This window comes from Mustela putorius, unplaced genomic scaffold (genome assembly GCF_011764305.1).
Source record: "Mustela putorius furo isolate JIRA1106 unplaced genomic scaffold, ASM1176430v1.1 tig00001584_pilon_pilon_pilon, whole genome shotgun sequence".
NCBI lineage: Eukaryota > Metazoa > Chordata > Mammalia > Carnivora > Mustelidae > Mustela > Mustela putorius.
The window spans coordinates 911,188-930,439 of record NW_025421806.1 but is presented as its reverse complement, the minus strand read 5'-3'; the positions used below and the strand labels follow the sequence as shown (position 1 = coordinate 930,439).

Here is a 19,252-nt window from a genome sequence, read left to right as displayed (position 1 = left end):
ATCATGACCTGACCCAAAATCAAGGGGCAGACACTCAACTGACTGAGCCACCGAGGCGCCCCAGGAGGGACTATTTAACATTAAACATTTTATTTATATTGACCTTGTTAATTAAAATCCATCTTAAGGGACGCCTGGGTGGCTCAGTTGGTTGAGCAGCTGCCTTCGGCTCAGGTCATGATCCCAGCATCCTGGGATCGAGTCCCACATCGGGCTCCTTGCTGGGCTGGGAGCCTGCTTCTTCCTCTGCCTCTGCCTGCCATTCTGTCTGTCTGTGCTCGCTCGCTCTCCCTCTCTCTCTCTCTCTCTGATAAATAAATAAAAAAAAATCTTTAAAAAAAAAACATCCATCTTAATATTAACTGACTTTCCCCAGCTAACAATGCTTGAAAGAAAAAGCAGCTTTTTCTAAGTCTCTTATATAATTCACCGATTTCTCTACTTCAGAGCATAAACTATCCATATATCCTGGATTTCCATATTACATTCAGGCACATACCTAGGTTAATAAAGAAAAGGAGGAGTGCCTGGCTGGTTCAATCAGTAGAACATGTGACTCTTCACCTCGGGGCTTTAGCTTCGAGCCCCATATTGGGTGTAGAAATTACTTAAAATCATTTAAAAAAAAAAAAAAAAGGAAAAGAAAAAGGAGATAGCCTAGATGCTAATAGGGAGAGGAAAAAGTTCACAATCAAATAGATAAGAAACAATGTCCAACAGTACCGGAATCATGATATTTTCTCTTTCCCACTGAATACAACCTACTTTTTAAAAACAAGATTCAAAATCTTATGGTACCAACAAAGGAGAGTATGTGCACTCTAATTAACATAACTCTGTACAAAACAAGAGGTCCACAAAAACTTACCTGTACTACTTGTTTCTGTAGTTGTGATGCCTGTGTCGCTGAAATCTGTGTTTTTTCCCGAGCACCTCGTGAACGGTCACTGCTCACTGAAGTCATCATATACAGTATATACAAAATAACGTATGTACAAAATAGAAAATCTGCAAGAAAGCCGGAATGGTAGTAAGCAAAAACTTCAAAACCATAGTAAAACACAAGGATAAAATTCAGGAATATGGAGGAAATACAAGACAAAACCTAACAGCTCTCTACAACACAAATTCTCAAGAAACAACCCATTAGGATTTTGTATTTTCCTAGTAACAATTAAGCCAATTTTACTAATGCTATCTAAAAGTCTGTGGTTGAGGCACCTTGCTGGCTCAGACAGTGAAGCATGCAATTCTTGATCTCACGGTTGTGAGTTCGAGTCCCATACTGCGTGCCGAAATTACTTAAAAATAAAACCTTAGGGGGGCCTCAGTGGCTAAGTGAGTTAAGTGTCTGCCTTCGGATCAGGTTATGATCTCAGGGTTGTGGGATCAAGCCCTGCATCAGGGTCCCTGCTAAGTGGGGAATCTGTATGCCCTTCACCATCTGACTCTCCCCCAGCTCAAGCTCTCTCTCACTTACTCTTTTGCCCATACTTTCTCTCTCAAATAAAAAACAAAAAATAAAATAAAATCTTAGGGGCACCTGGGTGGTGCAGTTGGTTAAACATCGGAGTTTTTATTTCAGGTCAGTTCGTGGTCTCAGGGTTGTGAGATCGAGCCCCAGGTGGATTTGTTGCTCAACACAGAGTCTGCTTAAAGCTCTCTCTTACCTCCTCCATTCCCACTCACTTGTGCTCTAAAATAAATCTTTTTAAAAACTAAAAATAAAGGGGTGCTTGGGTGGCTCAGTCAGTTGAGCATCTACCTTCAGCTCAGGTCATCCTCCCAGGGTCCTGAGATCAAGTTCTTCATTAGACTCCCTGCTCCACAGGGACCTGTTTCTCCCTCTGCCCCTGCATCTCTATCCCCCATGAAAAAATAAATTTTTTTAAGATTTTATTTATTTGACAGACAGAGATCACAAGTAGGCAGAGAGTCAGGCAGAGAGAGAGAGGGGGAAGCAGGCTCTCTGCTCCGCAGATGTGGGTCTTGATACCAGGACCCTGAGATCATGACCTGAGCCGAAGCAGAGGCTTTAACCCACTGAGCCAGCCAGGCTTCCTGAAAAAATAAAATCTTTAAAAAATAATAAAAATAATAATAATAAAATAATAAAAATAATAAAGTGTCTGGGTGGCTCAGTGGGTTAAAGCCTCTGCCTTCAGCTCAGGTCATGATCTCAGGGTCCTGGTATCAAGACCCACATCGGGCTCTGCTCAGCAGAGAGCCTGTTTCCCCCACCCCCTCTGCCTGACTCTCTGCCTACCTGTGATCTCTGTCTGTCAAATAAATGAATAAAGTCTTTAAAAATAAAATAAAATAAAAGTCTATGGTATGATTACAGCAATTCCAAACAAAAATCTTAAATATCACCAATTGTTCTTAATAAGTATTTATTTAACCACTAAATGCAGTTAACACTACATGTAGTTTCTTGTCTCTTTCCATTTACTGTTGGTGTTTGAGCCCAAACATGTATCCAACACGTATCCAGCCAAGATTTTATCTGACAATAATCCAATTCAAAATGTGTGCTGTCAAGGATTAAGCTATATCTAATGACAAACCCACTTACAAATAGTACATCTTCCAAGGAGACAAAAACAACTGCGCATATCATTCTCCCTTATTCAGTTGACAAATACTAGACAGTTACAAAGAGCTAAGCATATAACTAAATATGATATGCCATCAAAACATGATTATACAGGGGCACCTGACTGGCTGAGTCAGTTAAGTATCCCTGACTCTTGATTTTTGGATCAGGTTATTATATCGTTAAATTGTGGGATCAAGCCCCACATCAGGTTTAGCACAGTCTGCTTGTCCCTATGCCTCCCCCATGTCCCTTCCCCTGCTTCTGTGCGCGCGCTCTCTCTCTCTAATAAATAAATAAACAAAATCTTTTCAAAAAACAAAATCCAAAAAAGGGGGAATGGGGTGGGGAGAATGCCTAGCTGGCTCGTTTTGTAGAGCATCCAATTCATCATCTCGGGTTCATGAGTTTAAGCCCCGCACTGGGCAAGGACCCCACTTTAAAAAAAAATAAATAGGGGCTCATGGGTGGCTCAATGGGTTAAAGCCTCTGTCTTCAGCTCAGGTTGACCCCAGGGTCCTGGAATCGAGCCCAGGGTCCTGGGATCAAGCCCCACTATGGGCTCTCTGCTCATCAGGGAGCCTGCTTCCCCACCTCGTTCTATGCCTGCCTCTCTGCCTACTTTTGATATGACTGTCAAATAAAATCTTTTAAAAAATTAAAAATTAAAAAATAAAATAAATAAATAATAGGGCACAGCACCTGGGTGGCTCAGACAGTTAAGCACTTGCCTTCCGCTCAGATCATAATCCCAAGGTCCTGGGATCAAGACCCATGTTTGGCCTCCTGCTCCATAGGAAACCTACTTCTCCCTCTCCCTCTGCCAATCCCCATGCTTGTGCTCACTCTGTCAATAAACAAAATTTTAAAAATAAATAAATAAATGTTTAAAAAATATCAATCAGGGGACACCTGGGTGGCACAGTTGGTTGAGCGTCCAATTCTTGGTTTCAGCTCAGGTTGTTATCTCAAGGGTCATGGGATCAATCCCTGCACAGGTCTCTACGGAATCTGTTTAAGACTCTCCTCTCTCTGCCCCTCCCTTTTGCTCTCTCTCATGCTCTTTCTCTAAAATAGATTAAGAAGAGCTTTAAAAAAAATTTTTTAAATGGGGCACATGGTGCCTCAGTCAATTAAGCATCCAACTCTGGATTTCAGCTCAGGTCACCATCTTGGGAGTTGTGGGATAGAGCCCTTCGTTGGGCTTCGCGATGAGCACCGAATCTGCTTGGGGTTCTCTCTCTCTCTGCCCCTCCAACCCCACTTGCATGAATACACTTTCTCTTGAAAATAAATAATTTTTTAAAAGTTATATCCCTGGTAATTCCTTTATTTTATTTATTTGAGAAAGAGAGTGAGAGAGAGAGAGATCAGGAGGGAAAAGCAGACTCCCTGCCGAGCACGGAACCTGATATGGGACTCCATCCCAGGACCCCAAGGATCGTGACCTAAGCTAAAGGCACACGCTCAACCATCTGAGCCACCCAGGCACCCCTAAATAAGTATTTTTAAATGTTATAAAAACTTTTAATTACCAATCAGGGGCACCTGAGTCGTTAAGCATCCTACCCTGTTGGTTAAGCTTCCTGACTCTTGATTTCAGTTCAGGTCATCATCTTAGGGTCCTAAGATCAAACTGTACTTCCGGCTCTGTGCTCAGCGGGGAGTCTTCTTAGGATTCTCTTCTCTCCCTTCATCCCTGTCCCTGTACACTCACTTCCTCTCTTTAAAAATAAATAAAATCTTTGGGGTGCCTGGATGGCTCAGTGGGTTGGGGCCTCTGCCTTCAGCTCAGGTTGAGCCCCGGGTCCTGGGATTGAGCCCAGGGTCCTGGGATCAAGCCCTGCGTAAGGCTCTCTACTTAGCGGGTGGCCTGCTTCCCCATCTCTCTCTGTGCCTGCCTCTCTGCCTACCTGTGATCTCTGTTGGTCAAATAAATAAATAAAATCTTTTAAAAAAACTTCAAAAAAATTTTAATTAAAAGACAGAAGCAAGTTGCACACACATACACAGTAACTCAGAAAACCAGGACACTCCAGGAACGAACAAATCAAGGAGAAGCTATCTACAATTAACACTATGAACTACCCACCAATACCTACTCACAACAAAGTATTTCTCCCTGTGATCCTCTAGTGAAGAGGGCAAAAACCTCAAAACATAATTTCACAACCTCCCTTATACCTTGGAACGACCATGGGCCACCTTCCTGAAAAACCATCTGAATATTCACAGCACCTTTACTCAATCCCCCAAAACAGAAAATAAGCCAATGTCCTTCAAAGGCTGAATTATCTGTAACACAACCACATAGCAGAATATTACTCAGCAATAAAAAAGAATGAACTATTGCTAAACATACCTGGGATAAACCTCAAATATGTACATGAAAGAATCCAGCCTCCAATTCATTATGATTCAATAGGATTCTATTTTTTTTTTTTAATATTAGGAAAAAGACAAAACTATAGTGAGAGAAAACAGATGACTGCTTACCGAGATTGGGGGGGTTGGATAACAAAGGGGTCGAACACAGGAGGAGGTTCACACAAATTACAGTGAAAAAAGATCAAGAATACAGCTATTAGGAGGCCTTGAAGCAATGAAATCTAACCAGAGGATAGGAAGAGTGCTACCAGAGATGCCTCCAAGAAAATGTTTTTGAGAATGCTTAGAAGTTAATCTGCACATACAAAAGAAAGTATAGAGGATCATCAGTGGTGAATACCTAGAAATCTAAGGACTGTGGGAAAAAAACAATTGTTAAGTCAAAAAAAAAAAAGGCAATATGGCTCAACTATAACATTTATATGGTTATAATAATATGGACAGTGAATACTGATCTAACCAAAAATTACTATAGAGGGGCGCCTGGGTGGCTCAGTAGGTTAAAGCCTCTTCCTTCGGCTGAGGTCATGATCCCAGGGTCCTGAGATTAAGCCCCGCATCAGGCTCTCTGCTCAGCAGGGAACCTGCTTCCCTTTCTCTCTCTGCCTGCCTCTCTGCCTACTTGTGATCTCTGCTATCTATTTAGATAAATAATCTAAAAAAAAATTACTATATAATACGGGGAGGATAAAAGAGAAGTGTAAATATAAACAGAAAAAAAAGGGGAGGCATAAGAAACACCTAAGAGTTGAAATGACAGCTTCTGGAGAGTGAGATTCAGGAATAAGTCCAAATAAGAAAAGGATTACCTTGGACATACTGAACGTGCTGAAAACAACAAAACTTTTTTTTCAAATTTACTCTGTGCTGACTACCAAGTTAAATATTTTTATATACATTACTCCCACTTATCCTCAAAACTACTCTACAGAACTTAGCATAATCCCTATTTTATTATTTTTTTAAGATTGTTATTTATTTACTTGAGAGACAGTGAGAGAGAGCATGAGATGCGAGAAGGTCAGAGGGAGAAGCAGACTCCCCATGGAGCTGGGAGCCTGATGCGGGACTCGATCCTGGGACTCTGGGACCGTGACCTGAGTGGAAGGTGGTTGCTTAACCAACTGAGCCACCCAGGCGCCCAGCATAATCCCTATTTTAAGAATCAGAAATAAAACTCACGAAGCCTGGGTGGCTCAGTTGGTTGAGCATTTGATTTCCACTCAAGTCATGATCTCAGAGTCTTGAGATCCAGCCCCACCTCAAGCCTGCACTCAATGTTGAGTCTGCTTGTCCCTCTCCATCTGCTCTTACCCCCACTCGATCCCGCACTCTCTCTAAAATAAATAAATAAAATATTTTTAAAAAAGAAAAGCTCAGAAAGGTTCTACACAGACCATTAGGATGCAATACAGGGAGTCTTAACTGCTTATTTCCTGGGGTACACAGCTTACAAACCAAACTATGTACTATTATGAAATAACCATTGCCTTTATAATCCTAAACTAGAAGAGGACAGGCTGGAAGAGACAGAAGTCTTAACTATGAAAATAAGACATAGAATCGAGCTCCGAAGTCCATCTGTACCACACCTCACCATCTCCCTAATTTTTCATGAGTTACAACCACTCAGAAAAATAGCAACGTTTAAAATTACCATGTAAAGTAACATGGAAGAAAATTTTAAATTTCAAGAATTTTAAATCACTGAATGAAATGTCCATTGGAACTCAAACTAGGAGGTCACTGGTGACTACTACCAATACAGCCTCGATGCTGATGAGGAAAAAGCGAAGGTGAGTGAGGAAGAGAGAGAGCAAACTAAACATACTTGAAAGAGATGGTAGCTACGAGACACAGAGCATCAAAGTAGAGTTTTCCAAGGATGAAGAACACTGGGGCGCCTGGGTGGCTCAGTCATTTTTAAGTGTCTGCCTCCAGGATGCCTGGGTGACTCAGTCTGTTGGGCATCTGCCTTTGCTCAGGTCATGATCCTGGGGTTCTGGGATCAAATCCCGCATCAGACTCCTTGCTCAGTGGGGAGCCTGTTTTTCCCTCTGCCTGCAGCCCCCCACTTGTGCTGACAGATAAATAAAATCATAAAAAAATAAGTGTCTGTCTTCAGTTCATGATCCTAGAGTCCCAGGATCTAGCCCAGCACTGGACTCCCCACTCAGCAGGGAGTCTGCTTCTCCCTCTGACCCTCCCCCATCTTGTACCCTCAAATAAATAAAATCTTTAAAAAAGGGGGGGGGAACACTGAGCAAGTCTAATATACAGAAAGTCCCTTGAGGACAGTGTTTATTTCTGTCCCATCACCCTTGCTCTTCTGGGGCCTAACATGGGTAGTACACACAATTAATATATATTTACTGAATAAGAGAGACCTAGGGGCACCTGGCTGGCTCAGTGTGTAGAATATGCAAGTCTTGATATCCAGGTCGAGAGTGCACTTCACGCTGGGGGCAAAGATTATGAACAAAATAAATAAGCAAACTTTAAAAAGAGAGGGGGTACCTGGGTGGCTCAGTCGGTTAAGTGACTGCCTTCAGCTCAGGTCATGATCTCCAGGTCCTGCAATCAAGCCCTGCCTCACCTTGGGCTCCCTGTTCAGCGAGGAGCCTGCATCTCCCTCCACCTCTGGCCCTGACCCAGCCTGCATAATGCTCTCTATCTCACTTTTTCTCTCAATAAAAATAAATAATATTAAAAAAAAAAAATAAGAGAGAGAGAGAGAGAGACATATGCATGGGCTGAAGAGGAGGTAACTGAGAGGCAATACACTACACTGCAACAACAGTGAAGATAAAATGATCCACTTGGACAAGAGGGATCCGTACCCATGCCCAGCATAATCAAGAAAAGAGAGAAGCATAACAGCAGCTACATTTTTATGATTAGGAGAGATAATCAATATACTTTGTTGTACTGGTCTTTAATTTTTTAGTAAAACAGATAAAAACATTTGCAGAGAAGGAATACTAGATGGGGATAGACAGAGGAATCCAAGAAAATGGCAAAGATGTGTGACAGTTATGTGGGACAGTTACTAAGATTATTATGAGGGAAAATTGACAGAAAGCAAGTAAAAGAATTGAGGAGTAACATGGAAGATCCCAACTGAAAGCAAAAATCATATAGTGGCATTGTGATCTATGTGTTACCATGAAAGCAAATCAAACGACAGAAATTCAGAATCACAACTTAACTGAATACTCAAGGGAGATGTGGGTAAAGATGAATAAATCCCTTGCTAAAATATCCACAGGGATGCCTGCATGCCTTGCGCAGTTAATCATCTGCCTTCAGCTCAGGGCATGATCCCAGGATCCATGGATGAGTCAGTCCCACATCCAGCTCCATGCTCAGCAGGGAGACTGCTTCTCCCTCTGCCGGCCCCTCCCCCCGCTTGTGCTCTGACAAATAAAATTTAAAAATTTACCATGTGGTAATTACAATATCCCACAAAATAAAAGAATTTGGGAGCGCCTGGGTGGCTCAGTAGGTTAAGCCTCTGCCTTCAGCTCAGGTCATGATCTCAGGGTCCTGGGATCAAGCCCCAAGTCAGTCTCTCTGCTCAATGGGGAGCCTGCTTCCCCCCCCTCTCTGCCTGCCTCTCTGCCTACTTGTGATCTCTCTGTCAAATAAATAAAATGTTTAAAAAAAAAAAATTGGATTTTAATCTAGAGTCCACTTATTCAAGGCATAGATGATGTCGCCAGGTGAAGAGCTGCTTATACCCACCTCTAACATCGGGGCCCTTTCCCATAAGCGTCAATAAATTTGAAAATAGCCATTCCTAAAGAAGACTCTACAGCTTATTACAATCCTGGCTGCAAGATTCACTATCTCACTAAAGGTAAAAATAACACATTTAAGAAATATTTTTCTTTTTTTTTTTTAAGGTTTTTTTTATTTGTTTGCAAAAGAAAATGAGCAGAGTGAGCACAGAGAGGGAGAAGCAAACTCCCCATGAAACAGAAAAAGACTGATTTGGGCTTGATCCCAGGATGTCCTAGGATCATGACCTGAGCCCAAGGCAGACGCTTACTTAACCCACTGAGCCACCCAGGTGCCCCTTAAATAATGTTTTTCATTAAAGATTTGTCTCAGGGATGCCTGGGTAGCTCAGTCGTTAAGCATCTGCCTTCAGCTCAGGTCATGATGCCTGAGTTCTGGGATGGAGTCCCTCATCAGGCTCCCTGTTCAGCAGGAAGCCTACCTCTCTTTCTCTGATTCCCACCCCCACCCAACTTGTGCTCCCTCTCTTCCTGTGTTTGTCTCTGTCAGATAAATAAATAAAATCTAAATAAATAAATAAGCAAGAATCTAGTTCTGGGCTTGATCCCAAGACCCTGGAAGCATAATCTGAGGCAAAGGGAGACATTTAAGGGACTGAGCCACATAGACACACCTGTCCCAACTCTTTTAAAAGGTTCACTCAGGGGGCGCCTGGGTGGCTCAGTGGGTTGAAGCCTCTGCCTGCGGCTCAGGTCATGGTCCCGGTGTCCTGGGATCGAGCTCTGCATCAGGTGCTCTGCTCAGACAGGAGCCTGCTTCCACCTCTCTCTCTCTGCCTGCCTCTCTGCCTACTTGTGATTTCTGCCTGACAAATAATGTTAAGGAAAAAGAAAAAAAAGAAATTCTAAAAAGGTTGTGTGTGTGTGTTTTAAGTTTATTTACATTTTTTAGTAACCTCTACATCAAAGTGGGGCTCAAATTCACAACGTGGAGATCACGAGTCAGACACTGCTCTGACTGAGCCTGCCAAGCACCCCTCTAATAAGATTTTATTGTCTAAAACCTGACTAGCTGATTGTAAATTAACAGGATTGAGCCCCTGAAGGCTTCCTGATCAAGAGGGGAATCTGCTTCTCCCTCTACCCCTGCTCCTGTGTGCCCTCTCACTCTCTCAAATAAATAAATAAAATTGAAAGAAAGAAAAAAAGAAATGATGATATGAGATGAGATGAAATGAAATACTACTGAGCACCTGGTTGGCTCAGTCAAAAGGGTAAGAGACTCTTGATCTCAGGGGTCTAAGTTCAAGCCCCCCTTGGTATAACAGTCTGGCATTATTCATTAAGGTAAACAATTAGGGGTGCCTGGGTGGCTCAGTGGGTTGAGCCTCTGCCTTCAACTCAGGTCATGATCCCGAAGTCCTGGGATCAAGCTCCATATCTGGCTCTCTGCTCAGCAGGGAGCCTGCTTCCCCTTCTCTCTCTGCCTGCCTCCCTGCCTACTTGTGATATCTCTCTACAAAATAAATAAAATCTTTAAAAAAAAAAAAAAGGTGAACAATTATATACCCTATGATTTAGCAATTCTACTTCCTGGCATATACCCCTTCCCCAAGATATATATAAACCCCTATACCAAAAAAACATGTAACTAGCACATTTAAGACAATAATCCAAACACCATTTTCAATACATTCCTACCAAGAAATACTACAAAGCAACAAAAATGGGCAACAGTCACATACGTGTTAGCTGAGTCTTAGTAAAATACTCTAAAGGAATATTAAAAAAAAAAAAAAGTGACTGAAATACATATATACTATGGTTACATTAAATACTCAAGAAACATAAAAATATATCATTAATTTTGTTTGTAAAAAAGGTGTTAAAATTGGGGTGCCTGGGTGGCTCAGTGGGTTGAGCCGCTGCCTTCGGCTCGGGTCGTGATCCCGGAGTCCTGAGATTGAGTCCCGCATCGGGCTCTCTGCTCGGCGGGGAGCCTGCTTCCCTCTCTCTCTGCCTGCCTCTCCATCTACTTGTGATTTCTCTCTGTCAAATAAATAAATAAATAAAATCTTTAAAAAAAAAAAAAAGGTGTTAAAATTATAAGGAAAAGCAAGTAAAGTATAAACTCAAAGTTCTGGATAGGGGTTCACTTTACCTAATTCACAGGTTGGGACTGGAAAGTAGCAGAACATGAATTTCAAAAGGTAACGATGTTTTCCTTAACTAGGTGATGGTACATGATTATATTTTGTTCTTCATATTTATGTATTTTAAAAATATTGATCACTGATTATGTACTTCTTCACATAAAATCTCTGGTCAATACATGTCACAATCAGCAATATCTAAATATTCTATTCTATATACTCAATATTTGATAAAAATGTAAAGTAATGTATACTTGAAAAACTGTGAATCAGAAAAGAACAATCTGCCCTAATAAACAAACATGAAAAATTAAAATGCAAAGTTTCATGATCATTTACATTTATAGCCTAGTGACCCAAACTATAAAGGCAAATAATTCAAATAGGACAGATCACACTAACAAGCCCTTAAGTTCCTATCAAAGTCCATTTAAAATATTCTAAAACAGGCTACTGATTTCTAGAATTATTATTTCCTAATGCTTTTAATATACTAGCTTTCCTTTAAATATAACAGTACTTATATAAAATTTGTATTTTAGTTTATGCTCTTTTTCTCTAAATTTAACTTGCCTTCCTAATCATAGTATCATAAACAACACCAGAAATTTGTTTTGTTTTGTTCCTTTCACTACTCAGTAGTTACCAATATAAGAGACATTTGATAAGTCTGTTGAAATGGCATGCTACAGAATTTGGTAACTTAGAAATCAAGAATGACTTGAGAAAGAACAAATCATAACAGAGACAATGATTCCAAAAAGAACAATAAATGGAACTCTTTTTGTTTTCTAGAAAAATCAGTTACAGAGACCTCAAAGAAAGCATTCATGTGATTTGGAACAATGTTCCCCTATTTGTTAATCTTATACATCTCAGGTTAATGAAGTAACACTATACTAGCATTTCTAGGTATCTTTTTGACCTGTGTATCTTAAAGTAAAGGAGACTAACTGAAATTCAGTGTACGAATTCATGTATCCACAAGGAAAACTGTCCCTGGAAACTATTTTAGCTAGAAAATATCTGACAAGCATTTTCTCAGTTATCTATCCTAATATTATTTACTAATTTTCTCAAAAGGTCCTGTTAACTGGAATGCTAGATAAAGGCCACAGACATTACTACACTGCCTTTTACAGAAACTATATAGCAAATACCTAATTAACCAGAATATATCACATGCCAAATATGCTGACTTAAAACAATATATATGTCTTTTTTGATTTTTTTAATTTTAAAGATTTACTACTGGAGAGTGCACACACATGGGGGGAGGGGGAAAGTGAGGTGGAGCAGAGGGAGAACATCTTAAGCAGACTCTCACTGAGCCATCCCACAACCCTCAGATCATGACCTGAGCCAAAATCAAGTCAAACACTTAAGCAACTGAGCCACCCACGCACCCCAAAAGTTGCTATATTTCAATCTGCCTCTTTGTCAATATCAGTACACATTTTGAATCTTTTTTATGAGCTTAACCATTTTGGTATTTGGTAGGTTTGGGTTTATGGTTTTGGTTGTATTATTTGGAACAAGGTTAACTGTTTTGCCATGACTATTTTTAGAGCTTTCTCTGAGTTTAGTGTTCTCCCAATATGAATAAACACACATGAACAAATACACTTTTTTAACTATAAAGTACCAACACATGTTAAAACATATTAGTATTGGGACGCCTGGGTGATTCAGTGGGTTAAGCCTCTGCCTTCGGCTCAGGTCATGATCTCAGGGTCCTGGGATCGAGCCCATTGGGCTCTCTGCTCAGCGGGGAACCTTCCTCCTTCTCTCTCTCTGCCTGCCTCTCTGCCTACTTGTGATCGCTGTCTGTCAAATAAATAAATAAAATCTTTATATATATATATTAGTATTTCTGGGAAACCTGGATGGCTCAGTTAAGCATCTGCCTTCAGTGCAGGTCATGATCCCCGGGTCCTGGGATCAAGTGCCCCATCAGGCTCCTTGCTCAGCAGGGAGCCTGATTCTCCCTCTGCCTGCCTCTCCCGGCACTCTTGCTCCCTCTGACAAAACCTTTAAAATTTGTATATATATACATATACATGTATATACACACATATATGCATATATATTAGTATTTCTGAAATAAAGAGATTACCTGATTATTTCTAAAATCACGTCAGAGCACTGTATAATTCCATCTTAAGTATCTAGAGTTAAACAGTCAAAATCTGACTGGTGTTCCTAGAGTAAAACTTTAAAAAAAAAGTCATTTTTAGTTTACTTACAGATTTCCAACAGTTGCTTTTTTATTGAATTACGTGAATCTTTTCACATTCATCTTTTGAACTATTCATTCCTCTGTGCTCTCACTTATGAAAATAAACTAGGTACATTAAATATAACAAAATGAGAGTTTCTTCTTACAGGAGTGCCATCTGGTGATAAAAATCTGCATATACAGAAATAAACTTATGCTAAATGGAATGGATGCTGAGACTGAATTTTTTGACTTAACGAAAAAAGACTTTAAATCTTAACAGCCTTGCTATTACAGCCAAACATTTTGATATAATGTACCTGAATCCTCATTTGTCAACCAGGAAAACCATTAAGTTTTTTTATGTTTCAAACTATTACAATTTTACTAATTCACTGCCTTAGTATAAATATTAAGACTTTATCTCTCCATTTCAAACATCAATCCTCAATCCACATTCGATGTAATTAGGCTATAATGTCCTCAGTTCCATGGCTGAACCAGAATTATATGCTTTGTGAAACATGGAAAGTACACTGCTTACTTTATGTTTACATATTGTTGTTTGAAAATAACCATTTTTCTCCTTTAATTAAGGTTTACTATTATGCGTTCTATATATAAATTGTTACTACAAAAGATTTTTGGCATCAACATTACAAATACAATCTTTCCCAAAAAACTTAAAAGAAAAAAAAAATGGTGACTCCAGCACATGCTTCTAAGGTTGCTTAAACAAATTCAGACCAGATTAATTTCTGTGAATATCACAATCTGAACACTGAGGTGTCAGAATGGCTGTATTCCTGTTCATAAAAAAAAGTCTGAGGTGCCTGGGTGGCTCAGTTGATTAAGCAACCAACTTTTTTTTTTTTTTTAAGATTTTAAAGATTTTATTTATTTAGTATGTCAGAGAGAGAGAGGGAGAGAGAGAATGAGCACAAGCTGGGTGAACAGCAAGCAGAGGAAGAAGCAGGCTCCCAGCTGAGCAAGGAGCCTGATGTGGGACTCAATGACCTGAGCCAAAGGCACCAACTGAGCCTGGGACCCAACCATCCAACTCTTGATTTCAGCTCAGGTCATGATCTCAGGGTAATGAGACAGAGCCTGCAGGCTCCGTGCTCAGCAGGGAGTCTGCTTGAGATTCTCTCTCTCCCCTCCAACCCCTACCCCGGCTTACTCACTGAATCAGATAAATAAATCTTTTTAAAAAAATCTTGGGGGACACCTGGGTAGCTCAGTTGGTTAAGCATCTGCCTTCAGCTCAGGTGGTGATCCCATGGTCATAGGGTCAAGTCCCACATCAGGTTCTTTGCTCAGTGCAGAGCTTGCTTCTCCCTCTGCCCCCCACCCCCGGCAACTTGTGCTTGCTCTCGTGCACTTTGACAAATAAATAAAATCTTTTTTTAAAAAAATTTAAAAATGGGGGTGCCTGGGTGGCTCAGTGGATTAAGCCACTGCCTTCGGCTCAGATCATGATCTCAGTGTCCTGGGATGGAGCCCCGAATCAGGCTCTTTGCTCAGCAGGGAGCCTGCTTCCCTCTCTCTCTCTGCCTGCCTCTCTGCCTACTTGTGATCTCTCTGTCAAATAAAATAAATAAAATCGTTGGGGCACCTGGGTGGCTCAGTGGGTTGGGCCACTGCCTTCGGCTCAGGTCATGATCTCAGGGTCCTGGGATCAAGCCCCATGTCGGGCTCTCTGCTCGGCAGGGAGCCTGCTTCCTTTCCTCTCTCTCTGCCTGCCTCTGTCTACTTGGGATCGCTCTCTATCAAATAAATAAATAAAATCTTTAAAAAAAATTTATTAACAAAATAAATAAAATCGTTAAAAAAAATTTTTTTAATGTGGGGCACCTAGGTGGTTCAGTGGGTTAGGCCTCTGCCTTCGGCTCAGGCCATGATCTCGGGGTTCTGGATTAAGCCCAGCATCTGGCTCTCTGCTCAGCAGGAAGCCTGTCCCCCCTCTCTCCCTGCCTCCTTCTCTGCCTACTTGTGATCTCTCTGTCATATAAATACATAAAATATTTTTTAAATGTTTTTCATGAATAAAAATTAAAATGGGGCACCTGGGTCGCTCAGTGGGTTGAGCCTCTGCCTTCGGCTAAGGTCATGATCTCAGGATCTTGGGATTGAGCCCCACATGGGGCTCTCTGCTCTGCGGGGAGCCTGCTTCCCCCTCTCTCTGTCTGCCTCTCTGCCTATTTGTGATCTCTCTGTCAAATAAATAAAATCTTAAAAAAGCCTTGGGCTGCCTGGCTGGCTCAGTCGGTAGAGCATGCTATCCTTGATCTCACGGTCATGAGTTCATGCCCTACGTTGGGTCTAACTTACTTTTAAAACTACAAGTTTAAAGAATCTTACTGAATGCTGCAAATGTCCAGCAAAAAACCTCCAAAGATAAAACCGGGAGTTTACAGAGAAGAAAACAAACAAACAAAAAAAAAAGTGCTACAGAAATCCTATGGAAAAACAGCCCAAGGACACCTGGATGGTTCAGTCAGCTGGGCATCTGCCTTCAAACTCAGGTCATGAGCCCCTATCCTGGGATTGAGCCAGAGCTGGGCTCCCTGCTCAGCAAGGGTATCTACTTCTCCCTCTCTCTCTGCCCCTCCCCTCCCTGCTTGTACACTGGCTCTTTCTCAAATAAATAAATAAATCCTTTTTAAAAGGGGTGTCGGAGGAAGAGACCAGAAAATATATTAACAGGATGTTATGATTCAAAAAACTTCCTCATACTAATTTTATATAAAACTTCTGAAGGCAGTGAATTCACAAATCAAAATAAAAGCATAAGTGATCAAAATAATTATCAACACCCTTCAAAACTGTTACCACCAATGAATTATAAAATGAACAAGGCAAGGAAAGCAGACCATAAAAAGCTACAACTTAAACATACTGTCACATGGAGAAATTCTATGTCCTTTCTTCTGGACACAGAGTTATTATGTAGTAAATAGGAATGCTTCTGCAGTAAGCCCCAGTTGCCAGACCAAAGGAATCCAGTTTACACTTGTGTTCCATCCCCTCTATCACTCTCCACCCCCAAGAACTACTACTCTCAAACAGGTTCCAAGAGAATTCTTAGAATAGAAACAGACAAGAGCAAGAGATTCTAAAAATAATCCAGGAGAAACTCAAACATACATATCTCAGGTTCTTGAACTGAAGGAAACACCAGGTTATTTCTATCCAATCGATTTTAAAACCCTTATTTACCTGACTTCATCCAAAGTAAAGCTGGGATAGATTAACTGCTACATATTTAACCTCTTTAAAAAGACTGCCAGCAAAATACCATATAAAGCTTCCTAGATTAACTCAAGTGTAGGAATAGTTTAAATTACTTGTTATATAAGGAAAGTAAGCCAGGAGAATAAACTAACTTGATTAAACTACAGACTTCCTCTGTAGAACAGATATTTTTAGAAAATGTTTTATTAACTGCTATTTTTTCAAGGGCTTTTTAAAAGAAAAGGTAACAAGGTGAAACAGTGGCATTTTAAAGTGATTCTAGAGTTTAGAATGCACTGAAAATGGTTAACAACAGCCACCTGCACTTCTACTGAAGCTTAAGTAATATCATAAATTCCTCCTAAAAGGACACTAACTTTAAGGCAAAAAAGAGGGGGAGGGGCAGAAATTTATCTAAAAACCATGTAATATCCTACCCTAAAAGAAAAGGGCATATTTGATCATTCTGAGAAAGTACAGAACACGTTTTGATAACATGCTGAGAACTATGAAAATTTTGCTGAAAGCACCAACCCCCAAAGCGCTTTATTTAAGATAGTATCACCAAGTGTCAGCAATGGAAGATCGTTCTAAAACCAGGAGGCTCACATAATGGTGGGGGTTATCTCATTCTACTCCACCAAGAAAAAAACTACATTCCAGAAACAGCAAAATGAATGTCTCTTTTTCAAAGAGAATGTAATTAATTCAAGGCAACATGAATTACTCAGTTAAAGGGCTCAACTACTAAAAACAAAATATACAATTTGTGTTCAAGTGCTCGCTTCGGCAGCACATATACAATTTGTGTTCAAGGAGCAAGTCTGTCAAGAATGCTCAAAGATGCTGCTGTCCACTCAGTCCTGAGACCAGTGGCTCTGGGAATATCTTAGACTGGCAAGGAAAAGCAGTCCTTCATTTACACAAAAATTTGAGGGGCACCTGGGTGGCTCAGTGGGTTAAAGCCTCTGCCTTCAGCTCAGGTCGTGAACCTGGGGTCCTGGGATTGAGCCCCACGTCAGGCTTTCTGCTCACCGGGGAGCCTGCTTCCCCCTCTCTCTCTGCCTGCCTCTCTGCCTACTTGTGATCTCAATCTCTCTGTCAAATAAATAAAATCTTTAAAAAAAAAAAAAACTGATTCATTCACTCAGTCTCAATAGCCTAAAATCGGGGGCGCCTGGGTGGTTCAGTGGGTTAAGCCTCTGCCTTTGGCTCAGGTCATGATCTCAGGGTCCTGGGATGGAGCCCCACATCGGGCTCTCTGCTCAGCAGGAAGCCTGCCTCTCTGCCTACTTGTGCACGCACGCTCTCTGTCAAATAGATAAAATCATAAAAAAAAAAAAAAAGCCTAAAGCCATTAAGTAAAATAGTAACAGCCAAACACTATGTGCCAGATAATACTGAAGTGCTTTATATATGCTGTATTACATCATTAACCTTCCCAACAACACTCTGAGGTACATTAAAATTATCACTCCCATTTTACAGACAGGAACTGAGATACACAGATTCACAGCTAGACAGTGTAGAGCCAAGATTCAAAGCCAGGCCATCTGGCTCCACAGTTTGTGCCTTTTCTTTTTTTTTTTTAAAGATTTTATTTATTTATGTGATAGAGAGAGATCACAAGTAGACAGAAAGGCAGGCAGAGAGAGAGGAAGGGAAGCAAGCTCCCTGCTGAGCAGAGAGCCCGACGTGGGACTCGATCCCAGGACCCTGAGATCATGACCTGAGCCGAAGGCAGCAGCTTAACCCACTGAGCCACCCAGGCGCCCCTGTGCCTTTTCTTTTTAAGATTTTTACTTATTTATTTATTTATTTGACAGAGATCACAAGTAGGCAGAGAGGCAGGCAGAGAGAGAGAAAGGGAAGCAGGCTCCCCGCTGAGCAGAGAGCCTGATGCAGAGCTCGACCCCAGGACCCTGAGCTGAAGGCAGAGGCTTTAACCCACTGAGCCACCCAGGTGCCCGCCCCACCAAGCTTGTGCTCTTAATCGCTACGCTGTACTGCAAAACTAATCGTTCAACTGTAGGTAAACAAGACTCCCAACTCAGCATCTTCTTTAAAGCAGTATAACTACTGTCAGGATCACCTACATACCTCATACATGATAGGACAGATCTGATTCTGGGTCAGTAATCTATCTTCCCAGACTTTCAGATACCTACAGGTGCTGCCCTGGCTCTATAGTGTTACATTTTTGTTATCAGTTCTGTTTCATTATTTGTATTTAACTTCCAATTTGTGTTGTTGCTTTTCTTATTAAGAAAATACCCATTGGGGCACCTGGGTGGCTCAGTCAGTTAAGCATCTGACTCTTGATCTCCACTCAGGTTTTGACCACAGAGTACTGAGTTCAAGCCCAGCACTGGGCTCCACACTGGATGTGGTGCCTACTTAAAAAAAAAAAAAAAAAAAGAAAAGAAAAGAAAATACCCATTAAACAGGGCACCTGGGTGGCTGAATGGGTTAAGCCGCTGCCTTCAGCTCAGGTCATGATCTCAGGGTCCTGGATCGTTCCAATTTTAGTATATGTGCTGCCGAAGCGAGCACTGATCTCAGGGTCCTGGGATCGAGTCCCGAATCGGGCTCTCTGCTCAGCAGGGAGCCTGCTTCCTCCTCTCTCTCTCTGCCTGCCTCTCTGCCTACTTGTAATCTCTCTGTCAAATAAATAAATAAAATCTTTAAAAAAAAAAAAAAAGAAAATACCCATTAAACAAAAGAAAATACCATTATTCTCAACATTTTTCTTTTTTTCTCTCAATTTTTTTTTCAACAACTGAAATTCATTTATTCATTCTTGCAAGAACAGGACTATTTTATATTGAGAACTTCAAAGTGGTGCCTAGATAGCTCATTCAAGAGAGCATGTGACTCTTGATTTCAGGGTCCTGAGTTTGAGCCCTACACTGGATGTAGCCAT

The 19,252-nt window shown here is 41.0% G+C and overlaps 1 protein-coding gene across 1 annotated transcript in view; it reads right to left on the bottom strand.

Moving 5' to 3' along the window:
- UBAP2 (ubiquitin associated protein 2) overlaps positions 1-19,252 on the bottom strand; it is a 130,654-nt gene that overhangs the window by 89,980 nt on the left and 21,422 nt on the right. Inside the window, 1 exon segment of the mRNA XM_004765329.3 lies at positions 869-1,008. Within this exon segment, the coding sequence (XP_004765386.2) occupies positions 869-967 (99 nt within the window). The 5' untranslated portion in view covers positions 968-1,008.